The sequence below is a fragment of the Neopsephotus bourkii genome, unplaced genomic scaffold (genome assembly GCF_033783945.1).
Source record: "Neopsephotus bourkii isolate Nb327-2 ecotype Australia unplaced genomic scaffold, CSIRO-AGI_Nbou_v1 NB_1572, whole genome shotgun sequence".
Taxonomy (NCBI): domain Eukaryota; kingdom Metazoa; phylum Chordata; class Aves; order Psittaciformes; family Psittacidae; genus Neopsephotus; species Neopsephotus bourkii.
In genome coordinates, this window is record NW_026902048.1 from 7,602,272 (window position 1) to 7,627,533 (window position 25,262).

Below are 25,262 nucleotides of genomic sequence, written 5' to 3' on the forward strand. Positions count from 1 at the left end.
GGGTCCTGTAGCTCCCCCAGCCTGGCCGATGAGCCTGCCATGGTCTTCTCCTGATCCAGGAGAAGCTGGCAAGAAACAAAGCGCAATCTCCTCTTGTTACCAATGATACAGTACATTAAATAGCTTCCTCATCCTTTCCCATTGCAGAGGTAGCTGAAAGGGCAGTTTGGAGTGAAAGCGAGACAGAATGGTTCCACAATGTATTGAAATGTGGTCTATGACATAGGAAGCTTGAGGACACTCATTGCCTCAAGTCCTGAAGCCTGCAAAGCTTGCTTGCTTTTCCTACACCAATTAGTTCCAGCAACTTCAGTGAGCCCACAAGGACAAAGTTTGGTGCCTGAATGTGGTTGTGCTGGACGGGGGCCTGTATTATGTATCCAAACTCTTGCTTTTTACTTTTTCCTCTTATTTTGAACTCTCACACAATGAAACATTGACCTTGTCTCTCCCTAAGCACTTTGGTTTTGCACAGCAGTTAATGCTGGCTCTGAAGCCTCTTCATCATATCCTGGACACAGTTATTCATCTGGTTTCATCTGTAGTGAAATACGTATGAGTGAAGCTAGTGGGTAAGCTCAGGCAGCAAGATCAAAAGCTAATCCAAAGGGCTGTAAAGTGTTGTGACTAAGCTCACATCTAACTGACCAAAGAATAGTAACAACAATCAAAAAACCCTCTTATACAAAGAATAACTCAGAAAAGCAAAGCCACAAGGCACAGAGGTTTTGGATAAAAAGTTTGCTTTCATGGCAGCTATTTGATTTATGAGGCACGAGGCATGCTAATAAAACACTTAAAAAAACCTAACAGTATTTAGCTTAAAACCAGACATCATGGCTTCCCCTCAGCTGGAGGGGAGCAGCAAGAGGTCATCAGCCACTGATTATGTTGTTGTGCTGACATGGCCTCTTCATTTTGTGTCTAAAGTAGAACTGGAGCAGCATTCATGCAGTCAGGCCTAGTGTTACATTATCCAAAAACATATAAACATGCCCCAGGATCCCAGGTAAAAGTCCATGGTTAAACCTTGACACCACTAAAAGTACCCACTGGTTTTGGTGAGGTGGAAGCAAGTAGCTTGTTGAATGGGGCTGGACTTAATATCTGCATTTAGAACACTCACCAGGTTCGGTATCCAGGTTTCCAGTGTGAAAAACAGTGGCTTCAGTGTAGCTCTGTTGATGGCCATGGCAGGCTGTGCCACATGGCATAATGCTGAGCCTAATGTGATCAACCTAGGCATAGGTCTGCACATACAAAGCCTGAGATGAAGAGGTTCATACGTACTGTAGGCATGGTTTTGTCCACAAAAGCACTTACCGTTGAGAAAGTCTTCAGGTCATTCTGCTCCACAGTTGTTCCTGGAGAATTCATGGATTTTTTAATGATGACACAGAGTTGTTTGGTGAAAGTAAACACACTGACTTATTGATAGCGGGAGGAGTTAAACACGTATGGAAAAAGTGAAATTGCATTGGAAAGGGAACACAAAATGTGACAGCTTGATTGATCCTGACTGGAAACACTGTGACTTACTACTATGAGGACTATCTCTTGAGAGTGAGTTTTTTTAGAGGAAAACCCATTATCTTCTTCCCAGTTTCCAGGATAGTCTGGAGAATGCACAACTTCCCACTCAAAACCCTACTTAATCCATAAAATGTGTCCTCTGCAATTCTTAGCATCTATTTGTCCTTTAACAAAGTATCCATAGTTCATACAATATTTTTGGATGTTATTAATAACTTGTGTACAAAATTAAAGAACTTAGAGTAATTTGGAATATTATTTTATAGAAAAAAGAGGTGTTTTTTCTCCAGATAGAGAATACACTGACTGCATTTTAAATTACATTGCAATCTTGTATTTGGATAAAGGAAAGAACCATATACCAAAGTGACAGACATAAACGAAGCTTTTTTTATTAACAGATACTCTCTTTATTTTAAGACAATTTCTTAATTCTTCTTTATTTTAAGACAATAAGGGGCCAAGTAAACAGTCAGAGTTATTGTCCACACTAAAACCAATTAAGGCTTTCTTCCAATCACCATTTTTTGCCCAGTTTACTATAGGACTTTTCTGTCAGTTTCTTATTTTGTTCATGGATGCACATAAGACCTAAGTACTAAGAACTTTTACCATAATAAGTATAATTCCAGAATGGATCAAGAACAGTCATTAGTAGACAGTTCACCTTTAAACTGGAATAATAAAACTGGTAAGTATCAAGTAATTTGTTCCTCAAAAGTATGATGAGCAGAAATGGTCCTTACTGTAATAAACAGCCACACATTCTTGTTTCTATTAATTCTAGAATAAGAACTACACCAGATACTTCATAATTAGATGGAAATCAACGCAATCCTCACTAGTATTACCACATTTTAAATGTTGTTTTGTTTTTCTTTTGTTCAGTAGTGTGTTCATTGCTCCCAGAATCATCTACATGACTACTGAAAAGCCATGACTGATGGATCTGATATCTTTGGCTGGTCCCTCTAGAAGTGGTTTGAAATCAAGATACATTCAACAGTGTTCATAAAGGATTTCATCTACTTGGACATCATTTTCTGCCACAGGCACTGATTCACAAATCTGCTCCCGAAAAGCCAAGGCAATCGTGTAAGGCTTTCCACTGGGATGTTTCATACATCTTTCAAGGTAGGTGTCATAATATCCTTTCCCTCTTCCCAGTCTGTTGCCTTTTTTGTCAAACCCAAGGCCTGGCATGAAGATAAGGTCAAGGCCTCCTGTAGAAAAATGAAATAAACATTAGTAGAAGCACTGTGGGTTTCCCAATGGCTTGACTACATCCACACAACTTCAGATGTTTGCAAAAATGCAAGCTTTGTGTTTTGCAAAATCTCTCTTTGATCAGATGAAAAATACTAAATACTAAATCTGAATACTAAACCTGTGAATTTACATTTTTATCTATCAATTGCATACTAGATCAGCCACAAAATAATTAGACCTTGAAAAGCTTGAAGGGAAAAAAACCTACATTATAACAAATCTATTTTATCATTTTAACCTCACATTTCCAAATACTAATGATTATGACTCTAAATCCAGGCAGAGACTGAACTCGGGGAAATTAAATGCAGGAGGAATCAGAAAATCAAATGAACTTCAACATCAGACACAGAAATAGGGAAGGAAAAAGAATGAAAAGAACACACATAAGAGAGGGGATCTTCTTGACCCAACTGTAAGATGTCATGAACCTTCACTCAACCTCCCAAAACCAAAGAGCCGTGAATGCAATATACTCTGATAGTGGATATTGGCCCTCTTGTGCCAAGATCAAGATTTGAAGAATTGTCTCTCTGTGGTGTCAGGCTCCTCTTCTCCCAAAGGACTTTCTTCCTGAGCCTCCAGCAATTTTTGCTGTTGCTCCAGCAGCACACACAGGCATTCTGCTTGCCTGCCCTGGTTATCCCTCCTTCGGCAGGGACATATGGGCTCCTCAGGACCCTTCTGAGATTGCACTTGACTGGAACTCAAAATCAGGTAAAAAACTGAAACAAGATGCATACACTGGTAATCATCCGGACAGAAAAGACAAGACCTGCTGGCAAAACCAAACGTCCCCACCAACCAGCTCCACATAAAAAGGTAAGATTAACTAAGCCCTTTTTTCTTGCTTTGTTATACTCTGTGAACGGATGTGGATCAGCATCATGCCAGGCAGCCAGCTAGCTATGATTTGCACCCAGCTGCCCAGTTGTTTCAGGATTTGATTCACATCACTTCCAGGTAGGCAAAAGAAACTGTCTGCAACCACTAGGCATGGAGGCAGCCAGCCTGCAGATTGCCATTCCTTATGCAAGGCTTGTTCATTTAGTGTGAGAAATCTTACAAGGACATCCTCTAGACAAATGAGCTTGGCTGGCCTGGTGCTGATCACTGAACCCAAGAACATCCCACTTACTAGTTTCACAATGTAAAGAAAGTCTTTCTTTACTTGCTGCTGTAGCAGATAGGAGAGAAGGGCAGGAACGGCAGTGGAAAGCCAGCGCAGAACTAAAACACAGCTGACATGAGTCTGGAAAGAAAGCAAATGCTGTGTCTCAGTCCACTGCTTCTTCCTTCTCATAGGAACAGTACTTAGCCTTGAGCAGCTTTTTGTAACTAGCTTCTGCTCCTTCACCAGGGCTAAGATGTGTCAGGTACTTCTTCACTTTTCCTATGTCCAAACCTACTCTCTCCTGCCGTTTTGGATTCTAAGAGCCACTGATGCGAACACTCATCATGACCTGTTAACTTAAACAGAACACTGATATAGAATATCCAAGGCAACACAGTGTGAAATGTTTAGAGAAGATCAGCCTTGCAAATCTGGCATCATACAGCTAAGGAGCATGGCTTTTTTAAAGAGGTCAGGGGAGTAAGAGGAGGGAATTAGCCAAAGGGCAGACCACAGAGTATTACTGGTTGAAATAAAGGGGAGTCTTAGTGTTTTACCACAGTTTTGACTCATAGGATAGAGAAACGGCAAATGACAAAGAGGAACAGACACATAAGGACAGATGTATGGTTTGATCTCGCAATAGATGCCATTTTTATGGTAATCACTATGTATATCATGTTGGATGCACCATGTCACATCTCAGTTTGCAAGTAAAAATATGTATCTGACAACTGCCAGGCCTATGGGCTAGGACCTAGAAACTAGGACCTAGATCATATTAGCAGGTCATTAGCATTAATTAGCAGGTTAAATCCTCCCCAAGTTACTCCTGTGCTCACTATTTATCCTCTCCATAATCTGCCACACATCAGTTTTGTGCAGGTAGTCAGGTGGCCCAGAAACCAGTATGTACCAAACATTAACAATGCACAGAAGGAAACATGTTCTGCCTTACACCTTTTTTGAGCTGTTTTCACTCCATAAGACTCATGGCAAAAAGCAGGAAACATTTGCAGTCACTACTGCTGGCAGGTGAGAATGTACACAAGGGGCAAAGCTAGAGCCCAGAGGTGTCATTTCTCTCTACATTTTGCATTACAGAGAGGAAGAAGACAAGTCAGGAGAAGCACTAAGAAAAGATGGAATTAGCAGGAACTGTGGAGGGAAGAAAGATATTTTCTACATAGTTTAACTGATAGCACAGGCACACTTGAGTGAATTTAGATGTATTAAAGCACTGTCTTTTCTTCTGGGTTCTCTGGAGAAACAGACTGTATTTTAATGAGTCAGCTCCTCTATAATCATGGGGGGTTTATGCTGAGCAACTCAAGCAAGCTTGTACAAATCTCAGTATGAAAAATTATGCTCCAAATGCTGTAATAGTTACCCTTTTATTTTTCTTGTACTGGAGCACTGCAGTAGTGACTGCCTTTGCTCTGACTCACAACACTGTCTGATACCCATGCAACTCACACCACACAAGATTTAAGCAAAATGCCAAGAAAGACTTTCAGTAGAAAAATGACACAGCTACTTTGCAAGGAGCCTAAGGGCAGTTCAAGCATCATTAGCCCAAATCCTACCCCAGGATCAAAGAATCATCAAATGGTTAGGGTTGGGATCAGAATGAATGATAGAGAGCTGCATGGAGAGAACTCTTTCTTGCCACATAACTTAGGGAGCAACAAAACCTCTGTGGTGCCTGCGGCAGAGCGGGGGAAGAGCTGTCACAGGATGAGAGGTGACAGACACACAGATGAGACCAAGATTGCACACGCAGATGAGACCGAGATTGCAGACACATAAAATTACGACCAGCAATGAGAGTATATCAACAGGATGGCAGGTGAGGGTAATAACATCTCATCCATTTTGGCACAGGGCCCTCATGCTCCCAGGCCCTTCCAGCCCTGCAGGACCACTGGTTGCCACTCGGGACGCCCTGCAAGCTTGCTCTGTTCTCACATCCTGCTCCCTGTGCTCCCACAGATCGCTGTGTGAAATGGCATCCTTGTGCCTCAGAGGACAGAGCAGGTACTTGGGCACCAAACACCGTTTTTACTGTCCCGTAAAACATGCTGAGGGAGGTCTCACATTTACTACTTCTATCCCTCTCCTTGTAATGTCTGCTGTCCCCCACATCTCTGTAGTTGTTAGCTAGTGGTTCTTGTACCCCTGAGGCTCCTGTGACTACAGGAGCCCAGGAAAGCACACCCACAGTCAGGAGGTAATCTGTGCTTCTCTTGGAATACTTGCTTGTGGTCTGCAAATTGCTAAAGGCTAAAAACACTATCTCAAGCAACAATTTATTGCTTCAGCTTCTATGTAGAGAATATCAATGCTTCTTACACACTTTAACAGCTTCAGAACTTGCTATGTACAGGCGCACTCTGTACTGAACTACGTATGTCTACATAGACATGCCTTAGGCTACACAGAAGTGAAATGACTTGCCCAGGGACTCAGGAAATGCAAGATGCAGATGTGGAAACTGCACGTCCCCTGATTTAACCAGCAGACCAAAACATCAGCATCCCCTCTCTGGTGTTTTAAATAGGAATAGACGGTTTCGCTTCCTCTAGGCAGCTGCAGTGAACCTCCTCAGTTTGGCAGTGCATTTCTCATTACCTTCCATGATGATATCAGGTTTGATTTGTTCCCCAGGGAAGGATTTTCTCCTTGCACCTCATTACCGCTCTTCTCCTTAATCTGATGTTCCTATTTGAAATGCCAGCCGGCATTTTAAGAAGTGTTCCTGACAGTGGTTAATTATAGAAGAGTCCATCAAACCGCACAGATACAGGTCATGTAAAGACTGCTGGAGACTCATCCTGCTCTCGGAGCAGCCAGCATGGCCCCTGTCCTCCCAGGTTTAAAGGCGCTCTACCAGCCCACTGCCACCCACATGTGGGGTCACCCATCTTCCCCTGCACAGCTAGACAGTCCTAATGGAAGATGAACCTGAAACACTTGGTCATGCCAGCTTCTCATCCCTCACTGCCACTTGCTTGTGACTGCCTGTGACCCATTAAAATGGGAGCTAGGACTCTTTTGATCCTTGCCTCCCTAGCACTTACAAGAGGCCGAGGTGCAGCAACTCCTGTGTCCCTCTAAAAAACAGCAATATGCTCATAAAAATCATGCTTGCAGCACAGACACCTCCTGAGCTCAAGCCTACAAGAGATAGACAGCACTCAGCTCTGTATGGCATTGCTGCTGCTTCTCACAGCAGCAGCGGTTTGAGCTTCTCCCTGAAGCACAGAAGTTTGTGCATCGTTTACCCCATCACCACAAGGATGACCTGATCCTCCCAGCCTGGTACCTTGGGCAAGAATGAGGTTTTCAGCTGCCACGCTTCTTCCACGCACAGCTTGCTCTGCGGGGGTAGTCAGGGACTCCCCTGCTTTGCTCGGATGTCAATATTACATAAAGTGCACGACCAGAAAAACCAGGGCAAGAACAGCTTTCTGTTTATAGGAAAGGAGTGTGTATGGTGTTATGCACAACATAACAGTGACAGATAAGTCTATGTGCAACTGCTGCAGAGGTGACAAGTATTAGAAAGCTGTTCACTTACAAGGAATAGAAGTTTGCTTTGATCCTTTTCTGATCCTAGCAAGGACCGCAGTGGAGAAAAAAACAAAGCTTTTTGCAGGAAAATCTTTTCAGAATGAGAAGGGTGCAGTAACCATCATCTGCATCAGCGTTTGCTGCATCCCAGTACAGAGGAGAAAAATAACTCAATCACTTGATCCTGACATTTTAAGTCTCAGTCTTGGTGACACGCAGAGTATGAGCCAATGAGTTGGAATAACTCAGAAAGTTCTAATTAAGACATAGTCGTTACTGTAACTTTAATTACTGTCAGCACCAGCATAGTTAGGCCTCTTGGGTAGGTGTTAGCTCCTCAGTACGTACTCTGTAGGGCACAGATCATCATCTTGTTCTGTATTTACACAGCACCTAACAACTGTGGTCTGGGTTAATCACCAGACCTCAGGGAAAACAGCTCCACAGAAGTAAATATTTCAATTATGCTGCAGCAAAACAAACCCTTGCCCTTTATGACTAGTGCAAAGCCTTCTCCCTGGAGTGCCCTGGGTGCCCTTATGCCACTCCTGAGGTTGCTAACAGCTTGGTATTTCCTTCCCGATAAAAATGTTCTGCCCTTTGGAAAAAACCTGCCCTTGGTTTCAGAGCACAACATCTCTGCTATCACACACTTGCCTTGGTATAAGGTCAAAAAGGGAAATGCCAGATCTGTTCACTGCAGGCCTAATCCAGACCCTGTTGAGGTGTGTGGTTCCTGGAAGTGCTGGGATTGCTTTCAGAAGAAACCAGCTCCTTATCCTGACTAAACCCTGGATAAGCCAGATACTGTTATACCCCAATCAAATAAGCAAGGAGACAAAAACATTACCCTTTGCTTCAATGGGTAAGCATTTGAAAAAAAGGTATTCATCCAGAACCAATGATGGAAATTCCAGTAACACAGGGGATAGCAGACATAAACAGTTACATTGCTTAACTTCACCCCAGCCAGTCTGCTAAAATGTAAATGCAATCCCTTAAACAGAAAGGAAACTCTTTTAAACAAATCCCTAAACAGAAAGGAATCTGATAATTCGCATTTGCTCACACGATATGGCCTTTGACAATCAGCATCAGAAGCTCAGCATGAATTCTCATCTCCTAGGAAACCTAAGATACAACATAAATGATCAGATCCTTAGTTACCTTAAATCAGCATTGCCCCGTTGACTCCCCTCTGCACCAACCTACGTGAGAAATGTCCCGAGTTACTGATGCAAATTTAAGGAAAAGAGATTCTTTTATCTTGTAGATATTTGTTGGCATTTGTTCATCAACAGCTGTTCTCTGATGCCCACTCTGTAGCCTTCTTATGATCCCAAACAGTTACCTAGCAGTACTAAACGCTGTGTTTCAGATTAGGTTGAAAACCCAGCTCATCTTAAACTGCAGTCAGTAGCTTTTCCTCCAGCTGTTTCCTTTTGTCTGACAACCCCGTATGAACACCTTTAACTGTCCAGTCCTGCATCACTTCATCAGGACTCACTTCTAACTATTCCTAGACAACTCCTGCTTTAGAGGGAGAGCCAGACTGATGCTCACTTTTTACCCAGCACACACTAGCCAGGCACAGGAATGAAAAACCAAAGTATCACATCCAAACCTCACAGACTCCATCCATGCTCTCCTGCTATGGGGCACATGGTGACATCCTCAAGGCTAACGCTCACCTCATCCAGGAATGAATGCTTTTAACACCTGAGGCAATCACTTGCTTATTTTCATTCCTATTTGTGTATGGGAATTGCAGGCACCAGGAAGGTTTTGTGTCCTTTTGTGTTCTAAAAAGCTTTTTACCCACATCCATGCCCACCCATTACCTTTTACATACACAGAGATGCAAAGCAGACAATCTCCCCTGCAGCCCCTGTGCCCAGATAACTGGTTCACAAGCATGACTGAGACAGCTTCTGTTATTACTTCAGTAAAATATTTTGCAGAAAATAGAACCATCAGCAGAATCTACAAACACTGAGCAACTCAGCGTTTATCTGTCTACTCATCCATGCCAGTGCTTTCTGTCAGCATGAAACACTGGTCTCCACAGTTCACACTTGCCCTTCTGAACTACAGCATAGTAAAATATTTATACTTCCCCCGAGAAGCTACATGATAGCCATCAGTCATACAGGTTTAAAACAGCCAAGTGGCAGCTACTGTCCTGCTACTAAACTGCAAAACACACTAATAAAGCCACTTGATCATCTGTGCTACTAAGCTGTGGTCAAGCAAATACCTTCTATTTTGAATTCACTTAAAACAAAATCTTACACTTAACGCCAATGCATTTGAAAGGGTAAGTGCACTGCACAGCATCAGCCCTGCATAACCGAACCTATCCTGATCCACAACAAATATCCTTTCATGTGTCATCAGGGAAGCTACTGCATAAGACTAAGACTTGTGCTTAAATCTAGCTGGTTTCACAATGTGGGATGTGTGTGAGGAGGCTATAACCACTGCACTCATCTCCCCTGAGGTGTAAGTTAGCTGAAGTCTAGTGTCTCATTTTTAGAATTTGCCAAATGTCTCCCCAGAAGAAAATCTGAACACGTACTTTTCTATTTCACTATTATTCATCAAGTCTGCGTAAGCCCCATAAATAAACCGTAACCACTCAATGCCACTTACAAAAATGTCTGGTTTTGCAAGTTCTGGTTTTGCAAATTCAGCAGCAATTCAAAAGGAAAGAATTACTCAGAAATGTTTTAGTTATTAGTCTGAGAAAAATGACTTATCTGCTCCTGGTATTCAGATGTGTGAGCAGAGTTAGAACAGTCCGATTGGGAAAACATGGGCAATGAAAAATGTCTGGTTCAAAGGCTTGCACCTGGGTTCTCCTGTGATTTTAAACCACCAAAATACTCTGAAACAAGATGTACCAAGGAGCAGTTCCAAAGAGAGGACAAACGGGATTAGAGCCACTTCAGAGTACATCAACACATCTTGTTAAATCAGCAAATGCTGACTGTAAATCTGCTCCTTTAGAGAGACTCTCAAGGCACTGGTGCTTGAACTCTTTATGTTGGGATTGTCCTAACACTGTTGCAGCCTAAAATACAAGGATCTTTGTGCATCTTTCTGTGGTTTTACACTGCATTCTTTAAGATCTCAGCAGCTACACTTCCCATACTGTCTATCTGAGAACTTACTTAAATACTTCCACTCCATACATGTGCATGTGCACTACTTCATCTCTTAATTTTTAATTGGTCCTCTTTTGCATGCTGCTGTCTGGATATTTTTAAACCAAAATATGACAGAAGTGAATCATTCGGGGATTTTTTCAGTAAATGCATCACTATCAGCATTTCCAATGCCCTTTGACTCACTCAGCAGATAGCCTATCATAAGATACACAGAACTGCTTGTGAAATATAAATAGTTAAGGCATCAGCTTCTTTGTCAGTGCACAAACCTGACTCCTGTAGGGAGTTACACTGCTTGATGGGAACATTAGGCGTATTAACAGGGACGGTTTATTGAACATGCAGAGTGAGCTGGTTTGGAGGTGAGGACATCTTCACTGTTAGTGTCAAACATGTGTGTCAAACATGTTAACACAACAGCTGAGAAACCCTGCTTCTTCCATCACTAGATTTGCTCTCATCTTTTTAAACTTGCACAGCTGATAAAAACCAACTCTCCCTGCAATTCTCTACCTCCTTCACTCCAGCCGCTGATTTTTTGGAGACACCAGGCTGGAGCACTTGCTCTCCTGTATGTGTGAGCACAGTGCCTGGATGAGATTTTAATTACACGATTAAATTACACCAGTGCTCCATAGTAAATGTATGTAATACTGACACCTGCCGGCAAAGGGCTTCATGTCACTCCTGGACAGGAATTTGCCCTCCATCTACAGCCCAAAAACTGATTCCCATCTCAAATGCACAGCAGCCAAAACACGCAGAAACTGAGTCTAGTTATGATGCCAGATATAAAGACCAAGAGCTATCCTTACATCATGAAACAGCAGCATGAGTCTCCTGCTCCCTGAAAGCCAGTGGCTCTCAGCCAGGTCCAAGGAATTTCCCACTGTACAGAGGAAATGACAGTGTATTTTGAACCTCTGCAAAGACAGCAGGGATTAACTGTGCAGGAAGAGAAATCTTTTGTAGCTGGAAAAGTGCTGACCTGATTTAATAGCCCACTAAGCTGGCAGAAAACCAATCCCAGGAAAAGGAAAGAAAATAAAGTAGTGATTTTGTGCCAGATTCATGAGCTGAATATGCTCAGCAGTGACTACTGGAGATGGCTCCGGGGTTGGGAGCATAAGGAAAGCATGGAGCTGCATGCAAGCATCAGGACTGTCCCTTCTGGCACCAGCAGGGCTCATCAAACTGCACCTTCAATCCACATTACCCTACACAGGTGGGCAGCAGGAAAAAGCTTCCTCTCTTGTTCTTCGGATTGTCCAGGTTATGTGCACAAAGGCACTGGGATGACCTTGGTGCTGGCTCTTCCTTTCCAAAAATTAAAATAAAGGGAAACAAAAGAGTCTGCTTGGATTAACTACTGCAGCCAGAAACACTTGCACTTTTGCATTTCCCCTGTATGAGCTTGCTTTACAGACTCATGCCATATACTCTAGAAATTAACCCAACCTCTTGCTTTTGAGAGACTCCCGTCTCTAGGAAACCGTATGAAGAAAATGACAGTGCTACTCTTCATACTCATTGTAGCAAAATTAGCCCTCTTTGAAACAAAACACTTGAGAATCATTTGCAGTGGATTTATAGTCCTTGCCTATGTCGCTCTCACTTCTCTTTAAACTTAAATTGATTACAATAGAAGTAATCTTTTCAGTTGTTTTGCTAAGTGCAAAGGGAATGTTTTCTGCAAGAAGGCAAACATGGATGTGACACTTAAGATGATTACAAGGAAAAGCACTCTTTAAAAGCCTTAATGAACTTTCTGAAAGTAAAGAGCTGTAGCGTTCCTGAGCTCTCAGCCCTCCAGGTTCACTGCAGGATAACCTGGCACAGGTGGTATTCAAATTAAAACACCCTGTGTTCACAGTTTAGTCTGCACCAAGGTAACTCAGGACATAAGACACCAAAGGGCATTACAAAGTGATGCCACATGAAAACATTGACTTCTGCATTTCAGAGCATTTTTTAAAAGCCTTTCAAAGAAAGAGACTCTGTGTCATCATGCCATAGCTATCACTGAGTAGCAGCACTGGGAGAAGCTCAGCCAAAAGCCTCTGCATTCACCTAGCAAATTGGGTGCTAATTGCTATGAAGGTGTTTCAGAGAGTTGTGGAAGCTGGTGCAGACATCAAAGAGAAGGGCAGACACCAGCTGCAGTGGAGAACAATCCCAGTGCTGGTGATGGAGTCCTGTGTCTTTCAGCTGAAGGCTGGGGTGCAGAAAGGCCCTGAGGGGAACTTGTTATCACAGATGGGTCCAACACCAGAAATATTTAATTTCCAAGCAAGCATTTTCCAACTCTACCTGTTATGGAACATGCCAGGCAGAATAACGTGAAATTATTTTATGGATCTTTAACACTGGAACAGGCATTTTTGTAATGATGCATCATTAGGGGATACCTGTGTGGAAACCAGTAGAAAAGACCTGTCCGGTGAGCTGATTTGAAAAGCAGTGGTATGGTATATACAGAAAGAATTAACATCTACATCGCCACTACATATATTTCACAGTATCTCTTTACCTGGGATAACATTTTCCCTCAGGCATCTTTTCTCCAAAACAACATCAGAGATTACAAAAGAAAAGAAAAGAAAGAGCAATGGCTGGGGCTACAGATCTAGAAAAGCTTCCATAACAGAATAAAAAACCAGACAAAGTTTGAAAGAAAAAAATACGATAGATATAATATAGCTTTAACTGAACAATGAATAATGGAAAGAAATCAAACGTCCTTATTTGCTATTCATCATAGAAGAATGAGGTATCACTTGAATTGAAAGCAGCAGATTTATAATGAACAAAAGGAACACAGTATTTCACACACTGTAGGAACATAATACAATATTAACATAATTAGAACATAATATTTCACATTGCAACTAACTAACCAGAGCAACCCAACAGCTGTCAGAAGGCCGCCGAGCCAAGGGCTCAGTACAAGTAAAATGAGATGCCTAGAGCAACACTTGGAATGCCCACAGGTAAAGAGAAACCAGAACCTGTCTGTAAGGGAATGAGCCAGTGACTGTAGCTGCAGAGGTGGGAAGGAATTTCAGGTATTGCTACAAGATGTGAGATCTCCTGACTTGTAAAACACACGACACTGGGTTGAATATCCAGTGATTTGATCCCGCACTGTCAATGCCTCCCTTGCACTGAATTTGTTCTCCTTTGCATATCAAAATACTATGGCTCATTGTCTCCAAGCAGAAGTTCATTCCAAACTTTAAATCATTTCATTAAAAAATAAATTACATTAGGAGCTAGGCCTCGATTTTCAATTTTGTTTCATGACATGCTCTCAGGTTTTCTTTTTTATGAACAGTGTAAAAAGATTTTAAATTATAATCTATCCCTTGACATATTTAGTACTGAAAGTTTTAATCAAGTTTCCCAGAGGAAAAGAAAAACTAATAGTGCCCTCAATCACTTTACAATCTTGTTTGAGGTACTTTTGTTTTTTTCCTAGGCAGTAATATTTAACATCTCTGCTTTTCTCACACCCATGTTTCATTACATCCAGATACATTCCCATCTGCATAGATCTCATTTAAATATTCTGTTACCCCTGAGCATTATTTACTACACGTCTTTTTTCTGAATGATTAGCATCATTTTGTATGGTCCCATTGTGCCTTCATGGACAGCTACACAACATCTCCGGGAGCTGAAGTACCATATTACAACTTCTCTGTGCTTCAAGACCCACATTTTCTCTTCGCACTGTTTTTTATTTCCAAACTCTAATGTGTCTCATTTTTCAAACCCCCCCCATTTCTGGTGCATCTTTTTTTGGGCAGGTAGAGCAGGGGCAATCCATTATCTTTGTTTACATCCCACTTTATTTCACAGCTGTACATGAAACCTATTCCTCTTAAGACTGCATTGCCACCACTTCAGTCACACTCCTAAAGAACTGTGCTAAAATTTGGAATAATGAAGACTGCTGGCATCACAAGGCCATCAGTCCTGGCAGCAAATGCAGCCTCTTTGAATGTATGAATAAATAGCAGGAATTTAAAGATGGATGAAAAAGAGCTTCTGTGGACTAAAATGTTTCTGCAGGGCAAATCCCAATGGCAAAGTTTGAAACAGGGATAATGGTCACTTACACTACTTCAGGTTTCTTCAAACTGTAGCCTAGAGGTAGCCAGCATTTTTCTTGCAAGAGGATCACACGTCCCGCATAAATAGCCTTTATAAACCAAATACAATCTATGCAGGCAAGCTGTCCCTGCCTATTTCTGCTGTATGTTGTAATTTATGCTACAGCAAGTCTCAGAGTGTTCTGGAAGTTATAAGGCCACAAAGATATAACTATCCCCAATCTTAAAAGTTAATATTCAAAAGGTTACATGAAAATGAAGGTGCAAGAGGTTGCTGCTAGACATACATTAGTATTTCCTCACTTTGTATGATGTAGATGTACTGTTATTTAAAGCACAGATTATCTAGTTAATGTTTCACTAATTATCCTGAAGGTACAACACAAATATTGTGATCAGCCACCAAAGTTTCCAGTACTGAAAATGCCAGGAGTCTCCAAACTAAATTACGAGTTCTTGATACCTTCATTTCTGGAAGCAAAAATACATTAAGCTTTAGCAGAGTAGTAGAGATTATTCAACATACCCCATTAAACTATTTAACAGTGAAGGAGCTTTTCTACGCCAATGAAAAAGAGAAAGAAGCCAGTACAGTGGGGAAGGAAATGAGTAAATGGGGATGGGGAATCTTGTATGCCTGGAAGCGTACAAGTGAAAGACAAAAACACATGATCTCCCCCCTTTTGGCAGGGGCATTATTTTTTGTTGGATGTAAAATGACAGGCTAGGACTGAGAGCAGGAGGAAATGGGGAACATGGTCAGAAAGGCCAGAGAAGGATACTTGGAGTGGGAGATTCAGACAGGATAGGCAAAGAGCAGAAGGATGGAAAGGGGCATGTGAGGGCAGAGAAATTAAGCTGGGAAATGGGTTCTAGCCCAAGGATGAGGCAAGTCTGAGAAATGATCATTTCAGAGGGAACAGAGAAGAAACCATAATGTTAGGAAAAACAAGCAAAAGAGTCTGTGTTCAGTGGGGGCAGATCCTTTGCACAACTCAGGCTGGAACCAGGATCCCAAGCCTCTGCTGCTTCTCCATCAGTAAATACTGGTTAATATCTTTAAGTCATTGAACACTGTAGTGATAAAGAGCCCATACAGAAATGAAGAACTCTGTCTCCATACCAAGGACTGAATAATGCATGGTAGTAAAGGCCTGCAGCTCTAACTTGAATAGAGGGAAAGCAAATGACTGAGCACATACTTGTTAGTAGCATTCATTAACAGCAAGCAGTATTCATCTCTTGCACCTTTGAAAGAGCCTGTATCACTGCATCTGGGTTCATCTTTGAATGAGCCCAGATCTGATAGGCAAGGACTATGTAATAATGTACTTAAAGGCCAGGGCAGAATTTACACAGATAAAGAGGCTTATTTAAGTCTGTACAGATAATGCCATTTGCTGCATTTCTTAGGAGAGTGGCTCACAATCCATTAGAGTAACCAGATCCAGTGCCAAAATTTCTAACAGCTCTTTATTTTTCAGCCAAGGAAAGATATCAAGGCCAAACCCCCTCTCCCCATTACCTAGGTGAACGTTTTAAAAGTTGTCTATAATTCACTGTGCACCTTCAACTACTAGTCAGTAGTTCAGTTATGAACACTTATGTGTAATATTTGCTCAGGTCCAAGACTTCCAGCTGAAATTCTTCAGTTCAAAGTTGGCCACCTGCCTTCCCTTCAAAGAAACCACCTCCAAGAATTTTACCATATGAAGGTAACTCAATCCAGTCTTTTTTTTTTTTTTTGAGTCCCAGCTTTTTGCCCATAGTTCTCAGAACAGGTTTAAGTAATAATAAATGTCATTACAAGTTAGGAAACCTATGTCCAGCCCATTGAATCACACCGCCTCCCCAAACCACACTGAAATTAGAACTGCTCGGGAAATGTCCTTTTAAATTTCTGTAGGAGTCATTATAAAAAGCAAACAGGGAGCATGGTTTTATCTTATTTACTCCTTCCAAAGTTGTGCAAGGTATTTATACTCCTGCAAACAATTGCTGCAACTCACATGAAATTCATTGAAAGTATTACCTTGGGCAAAACTTGGTACCAGTGCACATTTATACTTCTGATGGGAAAGGATACAGATGGGAATTGGTACCTACTAAGAAAAGGTACCACTGTCTTGCTCCAGAAGTTGTCTTAAGTCTTTCAGTAGGTGTAGCTGGAAATGAACCAAGTAATGCACCTACATACACCCCTACTCCAAACAAAATACCCGAACTTCTTCCACCTTTGTTGTTACTGTGTCCATTTAGCCTAAAGAAAGCAACTTTTCACATAAGGATTACTGTCAGCCACGCACAGTAGAGAAGATAACAGACTTTCTACTACTAACACTGAAGAGATCTCTGTTTATGCCAACAAGGTGTTACATGACATACTGCCAAGATGAAAATGGGTAAACCCTGATCCAACGGAAAATGGGCTGTCTTCAAAAGGAGGGTCTATTCAAAAGGACAAGTTGACATCTATTAGACACTGCTCGAGCACTACCAAAGACTGGGAAACTATGCAAAAATTATACCTACTCTAATATTTGAGCTATTCTTCACAATATCTATGCCTGAAGTTTTAAGGACAGTGTGAATTTAAGCTTTCTGTCATGCAAAATGAATACACTCAGAAATGACATGACTTATTTATGTACCTGCAGGGTATTTCTTGGAAATTACATAGCAACTTATGCCAGCGATGGGAACATTACTAATGTAACACCATGTTATCTCCTTGTAACAATGTAAATGCCTCAGATCACCACAGTATTTGATAACATCACAGAGATAAATGTTTCAGCCATGCATAATGCCAAGAATGGAGGATGGATGTAATAGCAAGGCAATTTGCATTCCTGCAAATGTACCCAAGTTCAAAAAAATACAGTAACTGACATTAAAAAATACAGCAAAAGGAATTTAAAGACACATTGAGATGCAGCGTGTGTTTCTGTGGGAACAAAATCTGATTATGCAATAATGAAACAAACCTAAACTTCACTCTCTAGTCTACAAAAACTGTCCAATGATAAAGAACTAAGGTTTGACTTCCTATCCAAACTGAATTGTTCCGAAGTTATTAAGCACAGACAAATTGAGCTTCAGGCAGAACAAGTTTGATGTGGACACATACCAGTTGTTACAACTGCTCTCTTGGCATCTCTCTGTAGACTGCAGTAGCTGTTTTGGCATTGCTCTCTGCCCATAACCATACCCTGGTGCAGACAATGGAACAGCAACTCCTAGACTAGCCAGGTACCAAAGCTTGCTCCTGCCTTCCCCCATCATCTTCACTGTCTGGCACCTGGACCATCCCCAACACATACATCTCAGTGCACTCTATACCAGGTAGTCATTCCTTCCATCATACCTAAAACTGTTGTGTGTTTATTATGTGATCTCTGCAACAGACTTGTTTAATTCGATGAACAGTTCACCAGTAGTAGAAAAGCTTGTCCCAAGTGTTCTGGTGTCCTCAACATAAAAAGGACATGGATCTGTTGGAACAAGTCCAGAGAAGGGCCACGAGGATGATCAGGGGACTGGAGCACCTCCCATATGAAGATAGGCTGAGAAAGTTGGGGCTGTTCAGCCTGGAGAAGGCTGCGTGGAGACCTCACAGCAGCCTTCCAGTATCTGAAGGGGGCATAGAGGGATGATGGGGAGGGACTCTTCATTAGGGATTGTAGTGACAGGACAAGGGGTAATGGGTTCAAACTTAAACAGGGAAGTTTAGACTGGATATAAGGAGGAAATTCTTTCCTGTTAGGGTGGTGAGGCACTGGAATGGGTTGCCCAGTGAGATTGTGAATGCTCCATCCCTGGCAGTGTTCAAGACCAGGCTGGATGAGGCCTTGGGTGATATGATTTAGTGCGAGGTGTCCCTGCCCATGGCAGGGGGGTTGGAACTTGATGATCTTAAGGTCCTTTCCAGCCCTAACTATTCCACGATTCTATGATTCTGTAAGTGCCTGAACCCTGGACATTTTAAGGCTTACCTTCAAAAGCCGCTAAATCCCACCAATACACACACATTTTTGATAAAAATTAGGGAAACAAGCTACAGTGTTAAATATTAAATGTAAAGAAGGATGATTGTATGAAGCACTGAAGTACCTTGCTAGCTAACATGTCAACACAGAAAGCATTCTAATATAGGAAAGAGGTATAGATTGAAAATAAAAGAGAAACAAAGACAGTTATGTGTTCTGGGAAAAAGTACATTGGCATCCTGAAGCAAATACAAACCCAAGTTCAACCAGCCAGAGTCATATGAATGTTATGTTCCTCTAGCAGGCATTAAAAGTTGTGTGTCTGTGGGGTGTGGAAGCTGTCTGCATGGTTAACTTCCACTCAGAGAAAATTTTCCCACACTGTTTCAAGCTCTAATTCGACATGAGATTTCCATTCATGACATTAAACATTTCTTCAGATGTTTCAGGAAGATATTAATGTCTTCATAAAAAGAATGCAAACAGTGAATGCAGACACAGAAGAAACAAGTTTGTTCACAAGTCTGTAGAAGTTGGGCAATTTTAGGCTAAGAAAGAAAGAGGTTATTTTGGGACTAAAAGATACATGCCACTAGCTAGATCTAAACCAACTTTACTTTTCAACCCTATGAAGAAACCAGTGTCTGAAAAAGTATTATAAAATCAAAATGTGAGAGAATAATGATGGGAAAGATTTGCAACATTCATCCAGGCCTACAAGAAAGTCCTTTTATTTTCAGACAAAGGTCTCAGTCTGGAGAGGTGTTCTGCATGGGCAGGCTCCATATCGGCACTGTGATTCATCCATGCAATACGGTTTGAAGGATCAAAGAATTCAGAGAATTCTCATGTCAGCCTACAGGCATCACCTGAAAAGTTCCCTACCTTTCAGGCAGCGCAAACTAAAGTTCTCAGAGTGCATTCTAAAACTCCAAATCCCTGTGACTTTCACTGGCAGCCTAAGCCATTCCTGGCAAGCCTGTGTCCTTCATAAGCCTCTGTGTTAGCTTGCTGAGACTGTGCTGAGGATATCCATGAGTTGGACCAAGAAGCTGGATTTATCTGGAAGGTTGAGTTTTTTTCAGTTGGATCAGGTGTGCAGTCTTGTTCCTGTCCTGCTGACATATCACAGGGGTGGCACAGGATAGAGAAAAACAGGCAAGAGAAACAAGCATCTGCTTACACTGACTTAAGCACCTCTACAACATATAGAACCTAAGTGCAGCATCTCATTTTCACTCTATTTGCTACTGGCCTCCAGACTCCTCTTGCTCAACAACCCCACAATAAGGAAGAAAACACTCACCACCAGCAAGAGCTTCCTCTCTTGCATTGTCATCATCACTAGGCTGAAGAATATTCCAGGATGTCAAAGTAAGTGATGAAATGTCTTCAGCTGATGATAACTTCAGCATGTCCATGTGATTGCTGTGAGGCTTGTAACGTGGGATGAAACACTCCTTGCCTTGCTTAAAAATGTCCTTAATGATTTCTTCTGTCTGGATTTCATCTGGCATGCTTAGGAAGATTGCAATTCTTTTGGATTCTTGGTACTTGGGATGGCCAATCGCCTACATGGGAAATTGGGGCAATCTGTTTATGAAAGGTTTACAAAAAGAACCCTTACTTTAATTAAACACACAATGGGAGCAAAATATACACTGAAAAGGGCAGAGATACAAACTACCATGCATCATAAAAAGAAGAAATTGACTTTGTTTCCTACTCCAACACTTTCACCATCAGCAAAATGAAAATAGGTTAAATATTTGCACCTAGTGAACAGAACATCATAACACAGGTTTTGGCCAGCAAAAAGCAATTTAGGAGGCAACCTCCTGAACTTTTTAATGTTTGTGCCATACAGTGCAGGCATCCTCAAATGCCCAACATCACTGGAGCAAGATACAGCAGGTCAGAGCTGCCAGCTTCTGCAGGACACAAGGTTTTTGCATTCCTTATCTTCACCCATTTTACACGCATCTCTCATCCAGGCCCAGGTAGAATGAAAAGCGCATCAATGATAATAACTCAAAAGAAAATTAGCATCAGAGCAGATGACTGCAGAGCACAAAATCTTCCAAGGCCGGTCCCTCTTTCCTTCTTTTAACCTGAAACGCCTTCCCTACAGCAAGTTTAAATATATGACTTCAAACATCACCAGCTTCTAATGGGGGATATTATTACTGCACATTTTTCAGAGCTTGAAGGAAAAATGGCCTTACGATTTTTTGATTTTCATGAGGTTCTCTGTGCTGGGCTCATAAAAGAGTGAATACGGGAAGGAAAACAAAAACCACTTATATGGTGAAAAAGTGTTAGTGCATCTATACCTCATTATGCCTCTGCCCCATTTGTTTGAATTCCACATTAAAATTTGAGAGAATGTTTCTAAATGTTTGTCTTCTCGTTCTCTAGTACCTCACACAGTTTGTTCTTACATCTGGTCAAAACAAATACAAATGTGTCCTTTCTCATTTAAATGTGATTTATTTTTACTCTACACACTTGCAAAAATCTGTTCAAAACATCGGACAACGGAGAAACTGTGCTTATCTGTGGGAGAGAGCACCAAATCCTCTGCTCTGTGTTTGTGTAACTGCAGGGTAACTTGTTCTTCTGAGCTTTAGCCTTTGCTCTGGCCCTGGCCTGAGAGATAAATAATTGCCCCTATCCAAGTTGAGATATGCTTATCACTCCTTTTTTCCCTTTCTTTCCAGCACAGCAGTGAAAAGCCCAGGCAAACCATTCAGAAAATGGATATATTTTTGTAAGGCAAAAAAAGACAACCCAAATCCTACTGCAGACCGAATTACGGTAATGTGTTGCTGCTTGGCCATAGAAATGTCTTCACAATTCAAACCCGTACTTTACTTGCTTTTGTAATTTGCCCAACATTACACATGGATTTTTCCACATAAGTGATTAAGCTTTTAAACAACAGAATTTCCGTGGTAGCTTTTGTTTGAAAGAAGGACTATTTAGTCAAATTGCAGACACAAGACTGTGCCTGTGATTCATGTTGTTGAGGGCCTCCAGAGCTGAATCTTCTCATGGTTTTGGAGGAGAGAAACTGAGACATGAAACTCTCCTCTTTCAAAGTGGTGCTGTGTGCTGTGGGCCCCATAAAGGTCCAATCTGCTCCGACACGTCCAGCAACACATTGACTATGCCGTATAGAAGAATAATGAGGTTGAAGATGTCAAACCACACAGGAAGACACAATTTCGGATGTTTTCAGAACTGTGAAGATGAAGCCGCTATGACTCGGAGCATTTTCTGAGAAGGGTGAAAGATTTTCCGCTCTGAGCAAATATTATCTGCCCTTTGCTTACCACCTGATGGCTATTTGTGCAGAATCAGAGCATGCAAACAGCATGACTTTAATCATCAACATTAGAAAAGAAAAATCATCCAGAAACTAATTAAGTACCAGTGGCTGTGTCAGCCCATGAAACTGTTTCACTTTGAATTTAAAGATCACTTTGAGATGAGGTTTTACAACTAAAAACACTGTTCAGGTGTTATAAAATAACCTACTCGCTTTTATTAGCTGCAAGCAGTGATATATGTTATAAAGCTACATTTTCAGCCTTACAGCATTCCAAATACTATTTTAGCACTTCCAATAAATTCTCATGTCTGCAGTACTACCCTCCTATAGAAGAGGCTGACTCTACTTTCTGCCCTTTGCACACCACCCCTCGGTCTCAAGCAAGCTCAGGACTTTCAATTTGTGTCAGATTATTAAAATGGCAAGATAACACCAATATATATGTCGTATTTTCCAGTGCCTTCTTTTAAGCAAAACAAAAGCTGTCTTTTAGTGTGCTCTCACAAGCAGAAACGTGTGCTGTTGCTGAGTTTAGACAAAGGCTAAGGGCTCCTAAAACCTGGCACTACATGGGGAGGTGCTTATGAAGTTGGCAGAGGACTGCAGTTTTGAAGAAGATGCATGCCAGTATTTTCTCAAAAAATTGAGAGATTTTAGTCTAGGATGTCTAATTACTAAAATGCAGAAACATGATAGGACGTTACATATCTGTATTTAAAAAAAAAGCATTCCCAATAAAAAAGAAAGGGTTGCATGAACTCCTGTTAAGCTTCCTATGACCTGAAGTTTCTGTGCAGCCACATCCCAGTCATTAAGTGGCTACGCATCAGTATTAAGTGAAGTCTATAAAATGATTTGCAATCCTCTGGCAGGAAAATAACAAGACAAATGTAGATCATCTAGAAACACTCGCTGGTGCTGCAAAATGTAAAAATGAGGACTGTGCTCTAGGACATGCAGTGACTGCAGAACAACACTTTACTGTGTTTATTAAAATGATAAAATACATCTATATAAAAACTTTGTGATCCAAAAGCAAACAGGGCTTTTCAAAACAACATGCCAACACCACGCTGTGCTACATTTCCAATTAGGTAAACCCTGCTTGGTACCTTTTAAAGTATAAGAATTACGTTAGAAATAAAACTGCATGGAAGAAATACCACGGGAAGATACAGAACGGGAACATCAGCCAGGTAAACAAGATACAGCTGTTTTAAATGGTTCTAAGTATTCATCTGTATAGCCAGGAGCTGCCCACAGAGCTACGTATCCACCAGGAACGCACAAGAACCCCGCTGCTGGGGGTTTATGGAAGAACTCGCCTCCTGCTTTACAAACCCGGTGTGGCTGTCACCAAAGCCACCAGCCCCGGTCCCCGGCGCTCATTAGGAGCGGTGAAGGGAGCAGGGCCGGGGCCGAGGCGGTGCTCCCCGCCCCGCACAGGCCCGGGAGCGCTCGAGGGAGCCCTGAATCACCGCCTCGGTCCCTAGAGCCACCTGGAAAGTCCCCGCCGGGCTTCCCCGCGCTGCGCCGGGGCCGGGCCCGGCTCCTCGGCGCTCCCCCCGCCGCCCCCGGGCCGCTCTTCCTGGAAGCCGGGCGCGCTCCGCTCGCACCCACCTCGCGAGCGAGCAGGCGGGACTGGCGCTGCTTCTCCGCCGCGCCCAGCGCCCGCAGCCGCTGCCGCAGCTCCCCGCGCAGCGCCCGCTTTGCGGCCCGCAGCGCCGCCGCCATCTCGCCGCCCTCCACCGCCCGCTCCATGCGCCGAGGGAGCCCTGCCTGAGCGCCGGCCTCGCCCCCCCGGGAGCGGCCCGCTGCCTGGGCCGGGTGTCAGCAGGAGCAGGGTCGCTGCTGGGAGGCCTGAGCGGACCCAATGTCCCTTTGGCTCTTGAGGGTGTTGCAGGCCACCTAGGCCCTGCCAGCCTCCTGGCGAGGCCTTTCGTCATTGTTTTGCCTGATGAAGGTTACGAAGCCTCTTCCCCCTTCGGAATTTTGCTGTAAAAAGGGAAATACGTGTTGGTGAGATATTTTACCACCATCTACCAAACGGTTTCGTTTCCCTATGGTACTGGCCTGGCCATGAGGGAGGTGGTGTGAAAAGTGCTGTGCCTGTGGAGCTGTGTCCAGAGGGGAGACACTGGGTGCTGATTTTGGGGATGTTTAATGATCCATTTTAAGTGCAGAAAGGGATGTTTCTAGAGCAGCAGTTGCTTTCATGAAACTATTCTTTATGGCATTTGATGACATCTGAATTTAGCTCCTGTGAGCATTAATGACATCAGCTGACCCGCTCTGTGGCTCTTTGACCTTACCTTCTGCTCTAGAAGCAGCACTGTGTTCTGCAGTGTGTTGCCTGACCACTGCAAGGATCACTTAAGCAGTGGTGCCCCAGGACCTGGGGCATTGCCCAGTGCCTGGTATAGATAACTTAATGACAGTTAACAAATATCTGTACTATTTTATAAGACTTAGATAATAGCACTGTTATTTTCAGACATTCTGTTGTGTTTAGAATCTGGGTAGTATTTCTTATTACTGCTTTTCCTGCCTTTAAATGCAGAGCAAATGGAGGTCTTGTTCTGATGAAGATAATCTGGAGCCCATCAGGCCATTTTGATTTAAATCGGGCTTCTCTGATTTAAACCCAGGCCTTACCATGAAGGCAAGTTCTAAAATGATTGCATCAACTGCATTTTGGAAAGGCTAGGTTAGCCTTTTATATTTAATTAACAAATTGTACTCCCCAGTATAAACTATACTAGTTTAGTGTAAAAGGATGTGAATGTGGTTATTAATGGACTGGTGTTAGCCACTACAGTGTGTGCTTACAGTAGTGCACAGAAAGGAACTGAGTGAGAATTGCTGTTCTTATTAGACTGCAAATAATTAGATAGATGTCAAAATATATTTTAAAATGTGATTCCTGACAGGAACCTCCATAGGTATTCTGGAAGGGGCATTTTCCTTTAGCTGCCCCTTGCCCTCAGGATGATGCCATCTTTTTTTCAACAGCAAGAAAATTCTCAGAAGTCCTGCTGAGTATCTTTCTTGTTTTCATTGGGGAGGGAGAAGGTGAGGGAAAAGGGAAGGAGAAAGGAGAGGGAGAAGGAAGAGGGAAAAGGGAAGGAAAAAGGAGAGGAAGAGGGATGGGGAAAGGGAGAGGGA

At 42.3% G+C, this 25,262-nt stretch overlaps 1 protein-coding gene and 1 long non-coding RNA gene across 3 annotated transcripts; both read right to left on the reverse strand.

Moving 5' to 3' along the window:
* Window positions 1-1,905: 1,905 nt before the first annotated feature.
* MTHFS (methenyltetrahydrofolate synthetase) lies at window positions 1,906-23,959 on the reverse strand. Of its 2 annotated transcripts, none has more exons than XM_061371364.1 (3): window positions 23,718-23,950; window positions 20,070-20,334; window positions 1,906-2,756 (listed from the first exon to the last, which is right to left on the reverse strand). In XM_061371364.1, the coding sequence occupies exons 1-3, from the start codon at window positions 23,856-23,858 to the stop codon at window positions 2,533-2,535; spliced, it is 630 nt and encodes a 209-aa protein (XP_061227348.1). In that variant the 5' UTR covers window positions 23,859-23,950; the 3' UTR covers window positions 1,906-2,532. The 2 variants fall into 2 exon arrangements, with proteins under 2 accessions (XP_061227348.1, XP_061227349.1); XM_061371365.1 differs by lacking the exon at window positions 1,906-2,756 and adding an exon at window positions 19,479-19,878 and having other exon boundaries at window positions 23,718-23,959.
* Window positions 20,335-23,437, reverse strand: LOC133222021 (uncharacterized). Its single transcript, XR_009728154.1, has 2 exons — window positions 23,375-23,437; window positions 20,335-22,006 (listed from the first exon to the last, which is right to left on the reverse strand). It is a non-coding gene; the product is annotated as an uncharacterized LOC133222021 (long non-coding RNA).
* Window positions 23,960-25,262: the final 1,303 nt, after the last annotated feature.